This window comes from Phyllobates terribilis, unplaced genomic scaffold (assembly GCF_046119375.1).
Source record: "Phyllobates terribilis strain yellow unplaced genomic scaffold, ASM4611937v1 Scaffold_11__3_contigs__length_659146591, whole genome shotgun sequence".
Taxonomy (NCBI): domain Eukaryota; kingdom Metazoa; phylum Chordata; class Amphibia; order Anura; family Dendrobatidae; genus Phyllobates; species Phyllobates terribilis.
In genome coordinates, this window is record NW_027362771.1 from 298,101,803 (window position 1) to 298,109,883 (window position 8,081).

General features: G+C 41.2%; 1 protein-coding gene across 1 annotated transcript; it reads left to right on the forward strand.

Annotated features, from left to right (window-relative positions):
• The first annotated feature begins 1,280 nt into the window (after window positions 1-1,280).
• On the forward strand, window positions 1,281-3,696 carry LOC141165104 (tubulin alpha-4A chain-like). The gene is made up of 3 exons (XM_073650740.1): window positions 1,281-1,491; window positions 1,724-1,872; window positions 2,719-3,696. Exons 1-3 carry the CDS (start codon window positions 1,317-1,319, stop codon window positions 3,694-3,696), a joined length of 1,302 nt encoding a protein of 433 aa, XP_073506841.1. The 5' UTR covers window positions 1,281-1,316.
• The last annotated feature ends 4,385 nt before the right edge of the window (window positions 3,697-8,081 follow it).

Consider the following 8,081-nt stretch of genomic DNA (forward strand, 5'->3'; position numbering starts at 1 on the left):
TTCAGTGTGAAAAAAGTTGCAGCATGCTCTAGTCTTTTCCGTCTTTCGGATGAGATTCGCCTATATAAGTCTATGACTGCGCAAAAATAATTGGATCCCATATGGATACATTGCCATTATTAACATAGGAAACTGTACTTGTAGATGTAGATTTTAAAATGTTGATGTAAAAAAAACAGATGTGACATGAATATAAAATACGGATACGCAGATAACAATGTGAATGAAAATTGGACAATTTATAAGGGTATGTTCACACTTTGCGTTTTTGCAACATCTTTTTTTATGTGTTGTTTTATGCAAATAAAAAGCTGTTTTTACAGTTCCAGCAAAAGCTATAAGATTTCCAAAATCTCATGCCTACAATTGATTTTTTTCCTGACTGAATTGGAATACTGACCGCAGCATGTCACTTCTTTCAACATTTTTGCAGCATTTTTTCACCATAGAAAGCATTTAGAAAGTGCAAAAAATGCTGCAAAAAATGTAACTATGCATGCGTGCTGCATTTTTACGACTTTTCAGTAAATCAAACTACCTTTATCAAAGCTATAATGTAGACAAATGACATATAATCTGCACCAAAAATGTAAGAAAAAAAAGCTGCAAAAACGCAACAAAAACCTGTTTTTTGTAAGGCATTTTTTTTTAAAGCCAAGAGAGCAGGTTTTGGCTGCAGAAATGAATGGAGCAAAAAAGCAATGTGTGAACATAGCCTACATGTTCTTAATTCCTGCTGAATAAGGTCACTTTAAGTACTTGAGCCCGCCTACTCGCCACACCCGGGATGGTTTATTTGGGCCATGTGCTGAGTGGTTTAGCTTGGAGCAGGCACACACTGGTTTCTCTGTTTGTGGGGGTATACTGGTGCATTACAGCTTTAGAACATGGTGAGTTAGCTGGTTGTATTGGCTGGATGATGGGTTATTACTACCTCTGTGTACATTAATGTGAATATGTTTTTTATAAGACTCCTCTATCTCTAAAGCTGTAGCCCCCTAAACTGTATTGGAGCAAAGCAAGACTTGGTGGAGGTACTTTCCATCAGAAGACAATTTCTAAGCAGTAGTAGATGTGTTGCAGGGCAGTTTGTGGTGTTTGTATGCCAGGAGTGGATACTACCACTGCTGGCTCAACACTTATGGATATATCAAATACTGCACTGTGTATACAAGACCCCAAAGGTATCTGTATTTGGATGGATCTAGTGGTCTTCCAATTGTGGAAATGTTTAATATTGCGTTTGACTAATAGATGTGTCTTCCATGTGATAGAGGGAGTGCATCTCTATACATATTGGCCAAGCAGGAGTGCAGATGGGCAATGCCTGCTGGGAGCTTTACTGTCTAGAGCATGGAATCCAGCCAGATGGGATTATCCCTAAGGAGAGTAACATTGCAGATGCATCTTTTGGGACTTTCTTCTTTGAAACTGGAGCAGGAAAACATGTGCCGCGAGCTGTGCTTGTTGACTTGGAACCAAGCGTTATTGGTAAGATACATGCGGATTTAAAACTGCATCTACTAATTTTTTTTTTTTTTGTGTGGGGTTTTTTTTTTTTTTTTTTCTTAGTTTCTCCCCATTGAAGCAATAAAATAGATTTTTTTTTTTTTTTTTTTTTTTATATGATTAACTTGTAAAATACAAAACAAGGAAATTTTCTGTATGTAAGAAAAGATACTATAAAACAATTTACCTTCATCCTGCTTGAAACCCACCTTAGGGGAGATCAGGACTGGACCATACCGCACACTGTTCCATCCAGAGCAGCTCATTACTGGCAAGGAAGATGCTGCCAATAATTATGCCAGAGGTCACTACACCATTGGGAAGGAGATTGTTGATGGTGTTTTGGATAGATTACGTAAAATGGTAAGTTTTCAATTAGTTTTGTATCAAAACTTGGACTTTTTATCGTAATATAGTTGTCCAGTTTAAGAAAAAATAAATAAATCTGTGGGGAGCAAAACAAAACAGGGGCACTTCTGGACTTAAGTCTTGTCTGGTACTGAAATTCTGCTTCAGAAGATCTGGACTTGGCTGTTTAGGAAATAAGTATTTCCCATAAATATGTCCAAAATTGGAATTTCATCACATGCTATGGTTTTTCTAACTCTGAAAAAGCTCTCCCCTCCCGCTCTTCTGAGACCACCACTGATTGCTCCGGAACACATTTACTCAAATGAATCAGTACTCTGTGCACATTCCCCTCATTTCTGAAGTGGTTTTTTTTTTTTTTTTTTTTGTAAAGGTGACAGTCAAAATCATGTACAGGTGCTTGGTGCATCCATGGTGTTGCCAAACTATTTGCACCTTCCCACCAGATTGTTTTTCAATATACCTCTGCCCTTGTTTGGCTCTATGAAGTCAGAGGGGGTGGGGGGGAGACGACAAGTAAGTGAGATGGTGTATTCAACTGGTCCTGCCATCATGTACTGAATGCCCATTCTTGATTTTCAACAGTCATTAGGGAGACTGTCACCTTCCCACCTGCTAACTTTACATCTGACAGCTCTACCTTTAGAGATAGAGGGTGGGGGGTTGTTAACAAGTGGATGGGAAGGTGTAAATGTTTGACCATGCCAAGAGTGCACCAAGCATCTGTATGTCTTGAACCGACATTCCGTGACGGACTCCATTTCTCATAGTTTCTAACACCCAAATCTACTTTTATTTTATTTTTTTAAAAACTGACTTTTTTTTTTTCTTTATTTGCAGTCGGACCAGTGCAGCGGCCTTCAAGGCTTTCTAATCTTTCACAGTTTTGGAGGTGGTACTGGTTCTGGCTTCACTTCTTTGCTGATGGAGCGTCTTTCTGTTGATTATGGAAAGAAGTCCAAGCTTGAGTTCTCAGTTTATCCTGCTCCACAAATTTCCACTGCAGTGGTGGAGCCTTACAATTCAATTCTGACAACCCATACTACTCTAGAGCACTCAGACTGTGCCTTCATGGTAGACAATGAGGCAATTTATGATATATGTAACCGTAACTTGGACATTGAGCGTCCTTCATATACCAACCTGAACCGACTAATCGGGCAGATTGTTTCCTCTATTACCGCCTCCTTGAGGTTTGATGGTGCATTGAACGTTGACTTGACGGAGTTCCAGACTAACTTGGTGCCTTATCCTAGAATACATTTCCCGCTGGTCACTTACTCCCCCATAATATCGGCAGAGAAGGCTTACCACGAACAGCTGTCTGTGCCAGAGATTACTAATGCGTGCTTTGAATATTCAAATCAGATGGTAAAATGTGACCCCCGCCGTGGTAAATACATGGCTTGCTGCTTGTTGTACAGGGGTGATGTGGTGCCCAAGGATGTAAATGCCGCCATTGCAGCTATTAAAACAAGGAAATCAATCCAGTTCGTTGACTGGTGTCCTACTGGCTTTAAAGTGGGAATTAATTACCAACCTCCCACTGTAGTTCCAGGAGGAGACTTGGCTAAAGTGCAACGTGCTGTCTGTATGCTGAGTAATACTACAGCAATTGCAGAAGCCTGGGCTAGATTGGACAATAAATTTGACCTCATGTATTCCAAGAGGGCTTTTGTACACTGGTATGTGGGAGAGGGGATGGAGGAAGGGGAGTTCTCTGAAGCAAGAGAAGATATGGCTGCTCTGGAAAAGGATTATGAAGAAGTGGGAACAGATTCTAGAGATGATGGCGATGAGGAGGATGATGAATACTAACACTTTAAAGGCTTTGAAAACTTGTGTTTAGCGAATAAGGTGCATGGAATTGCCTCGCTTGCTAGGTATCTCATTATTTTTTTTAAAGTCAGAAAAGTAGTATTGGAGAATTCTAAACTCAATTTTGCCTTATATTCTGTGTCTAGCTTTATGTAAGGTATAAAAATGTTGCTAATAAAAAAATTAATACTGATTCCTTGTCTTGTGAAAATATTAGAGGGTATGTAACAAATGCTGTGTTTGAAATGTATCTTGGCCTAAAACATAGCAGAATTGGAGAGGGGTGATCAGCTGTATTCCAATCCTTGTTTTGATTTTTTAACCCATTAAGAACCGCCGATGCACATTAAAACGGCCGTTAAGGTGCCTTATTCCTCCATCAGTCTTAAAACTGCGATGAGGAATAGGTAAATGGTGTGGGTGACAGCTGGCATCTAAATGGTTGAAAGGGGGTTAAGACTTCATTTAACACTTTCCCCTACCCATAACTGCCGGTGCTGATGTTTGACATGGTACCCAGAGGTCATCTGATTACCTTGGGGTAGGGTTGGCTGTTAGATCCAGCTATAAGCGGGGCCCAACAGGCCAAGTCCGTGAGACACTAAAAGATCTCAGGAACTACAGTACATACGTGTCATAATGGGACTAAGGGAAATTTTAAAAAGCGCCCAAAGACCCATTTCACCACAAAAATGCAGAGTTTGTGTTAAAACAAAGTGCACAACTGGAATGACCCAAACTATAAAACTGTCATGTTCTGTATGGCAAACACTAAAAAGCACTTAAAAAAAAGCAAATTTTTTTTTTTTTCTTCATACTGACACACAATCTAATATAAATAATTAAAAAAAGCTCTAATATGGCTCATTCAGTGAAAAAAATTATAAAAATAAAAATTACCTCCATGTGATTTAAAAAACTTTCTTTTGTAAAATGATGTGTGAAAGTAGCAAATTCTAAAAAAGAAAAAAAAAAAAAAAACCTTTATACAGCTGTTCACTAGTGATGAGCAAGTATTTTGTTAACCCTTTCGCCGAGTATACTCGGGAAAGTACCAAGTATCTTCAGCGTATTCGGTGATATGTTTGAATCACTTCCATGTGCATGATTTGTGACTGTTTGACAGCTTTAATACATGTGAGGAATGTGTAAGAAGCAGACATTCCTCCCATGTGCTTTCACATGGCGTTCTATGGCCCCATCGGGGCAGAAGTCCTAACATTCCCCGCAAAACGGGGTCTGGACGTATTCTCTGACAGGGTCATAGACCGCAATGGGGTCGGGCAGAGAACGTGCATAATTTTTTTTTTTTTTTTCTGGAGTGTACGCCCACAGGAGGCAGACACTCAGACGTAGGTAGTAATTTGTTCTGTCCCCATCTTTGTTCTTCAGCCACTGTGAAGAGGCTGAGAAACAAGCATTGAATGACTCCAATATTGTTGATCACACTCGTTTAGCGGCCTGAACTCAGCGCATGTAAATACAACCGAAAGATGTGCAATATGTGAGCATTTGGGGCCCCACTTTAAACTTTTGCCCAGGGCCTCACTTTATCTAAAACCGGCCCTGGTTAGCGTCCACATGTTTTAGCATGACTGTAGCAAGGAGAGCCCATTTAATTTACAGGCGGTCTCCAAAAGCTTGAGCTGAGTACAATGTATGGGCACTACAATGGTATATTTGCAATCATCAGTATACCTGTAGATTCATTCCCTGAGGGTGTAATTTCTATATTGGGATAAATGGAGGGAAACTTCTGCTCTTCTAGCACTTGGTTCTGCAAATGGAGCCTGCAAACTATTCGAGTGAAATCTGCGCTCTAAAAGTCAAATAATGCTCCATCCCTCCCGAGTATCAGTGTGGCTAAAAAGTTCAGCCACATATGGGGTATTGTCATGTTCACGACAAATTGTGTAACAAATTATGCAGTCATTCTCTTGTGAAAATGTAAAATCTGGGGCTAAAACTATTTTAGTGGTAAAAATGGAATTTTGTTTTTCTTCATCGTCCAATGGTATAACTTTGAAGCATGTGATGTCAATATGATCACTGCACCACTAGATGATTTCGTTAAGAGGTGTAGTTTGTAAAATGGGGTCACTTATGGGGGTCCTGCTGTCCTATAATCAGAGGCTCTGTGACATGGCACCCACAATCTATTCCAGGCGAATCTGCACACCCATATAATTCTCATTACATTCTGAGCTTTGCACTGTGTCTGAAAAGTAGTTTTTGACCACATATTGGGTATTGCTGTACTCATGAGAAATGGACCACAAAATTAGTTACGCAATTTCTCCTATTAGCCCTTTTGAAACTTTGGGCTGAAAACATTTTGGTGGAAAATTTAATTTTTCATTTTCACAGCCCAGTGTTGCACTTTTTTTTTTTTTTTTTCTTTTACCTGTGGGTTTTGCTCACTACACACCCTAGAGAAATTCAAGAGGTGTTTCTAAAATGGGGGTCATTGTTGGCATTTTCTACTGTTTTGGAACTTTAACAGCTTCCCAAATGTGACATGGCATCTGCTATCTATCCCAGACAACTTTGCCTTCTAAAAAATCAAATGGCGCTCCTTCCTTTCCTATCCCTGCCTTGTGCCCAAACAAGAGTTTCTAACCACATATGGGGCATCCCTGTAGTCAGGAGAAATTGCACAACAAATTATGTGGTTCATTTTCTCCAGATACCCTTGTGAAAATAAAGAATTTGGGTAAAAAATTTAATTTCTACAGCTCAATGTTATAAAATTCCATAAAGTGGGCTTGGGGTGCTCACCACACCTCTAAAACTCCTTGACTCTCAAAGAAAAATATTTTGATATCTGCTGGCTAACATGGTACAAGAATATATATTTTCCCCACACCCCTAGCTAAATTAATTGACTTCACTTTTGGGAGATTTCTGCTGCTTTGGAACCTCAGCAGCTCTCCAATTGTGTTATGGCGTCCATAATTTATTCCAGAGAATCTTGCACGCCAAAAGTCAAATAGTGCTCCTTACCTTTTTATGAGCCCTAACAAGAGTTTCTGGCCACATATGGGGGTATCCCTGTAGTCAGGAAAAATTGCACAACAAATTGTGGTTCATATTTTTTTTTTTTTTTTTTTGCCTGTTACCCTTGTAAAAATGAAAAATTTGGGGGGAAGATGTAATTTTTAATTGTCACGGTCCATTGTTTTAAAATTTCATGAAGCACCTGTGGGTTCAAGATGCTCACTGCACCTCTAGATAAATTCCTTGAGGGGTGTAGTTTCCAAAATTGGGTGACTTATGGGGGTTTTCCGAACGCAATATGGCATCCACTATCTATCCCAGGCCAATTTGTGCTCCAAAAGTCAAATGGTGCTCTTTCCCTTCTGATCCCTGCCATGTACCCAAACAGTAATTTTCAACCACAGATGGCGTATACTGTCAATTTTCTCCTGTTACCCTTGTGAAAATGAAACATTTGAGGCTAAAGCAACATTTTTGTGAGGGGAAAAATTAAACATTTCATTTTATGACAGCACCACAAGAGAGGGAATCCGCCCACCAAGGACAGGAAACTTACAGGCTTAAAAGGGGGTAGTCCTCCTTCTTGCCTCAGTTTGGTTTCCTGTCCTTGATGGGACCCTTCAGGCTTACCTGTAGATGCCTTGCCTGACTGGCCAGGGTTTAGTGGGGATTAGTGATGAGCGAGTATGGTTTGTTAACCCTTTCGCCGAGTATACTCGGCCGAGCACCGAGTATTTATAGCGTGCTCGGGCTTTAAGTTTTTGTCGCTCCGTGAACATGATTTGCAACTGTTTGACAGATTTAATACATGTGAGGAATGCCTGTTTTTCCAGGACGGCGCGACGAAACTTAAAGCCCGAGCACGCTATAACTACTCGGCCGAGTATACTCGGCAAAAAGGTTAACAAAACATACTCGCTCATCACTAGTGGGGATGCCTTCTCCACGCCGGCTGGCTCAGACGTTGGTACCACGGTGGACTCAAGGGGGTCTGCACTGTGTGCCTGTGCCTGGGAGCAGCTCTCACTGCCTGAGAGGAGAAACTCTGGTGCAGCCCAGCAACCCCCCTACTGCCCTGGAGCTCGCTGATGCTATCTGTAAACACCCCCCCCCCCCTCCTCCCCCACGTGGGGGGCATGGTTACAGGCTGGTATCGTGAGACACAGGTCTGGGGGCGTGGCCTCAGCTGAAGCACTTCCGGGTCTGCGTCCTCCTGAGCCCTCACGTGCTGCGGTGGCTGGATGCTGGTGAGGAGGGGCGGGGCATATGACCCCATTATCATCCTTCTCCTCATCCTCCTCCTCCTTCTTATATATGGCCCCCATCATCTTCTTCATCCTCCTCATCATCCTCCTCCTTATATATGGCATTCCTCATCATCCGCCTCC

Excerpts from the sequence above, each read along its gene's own strand:
- LOC141165104 (XM_073650740.1), top strand. The coding sequence starts at position 1,317 with ATGGGCAATGCCTGCTGGGAGCTTTACTGTCTAGAGCATGGAATCCAG. Across the intron at positions 1,492-1,723 it reads CTTGGAACCAAGCGTTATTG|GGGAGATCAGGACTGGACCA; the intron begins GTAAGATACATG and ends AACCCACCTTAG. Across the intron at positions 1,873-2,718 it reads TGGATAGATTACGTAAAATG|TCGGACCAGTGCAGCGGCCT; the intron begins GTAAGTTTTCAA and ends CTTTATTTGCAG.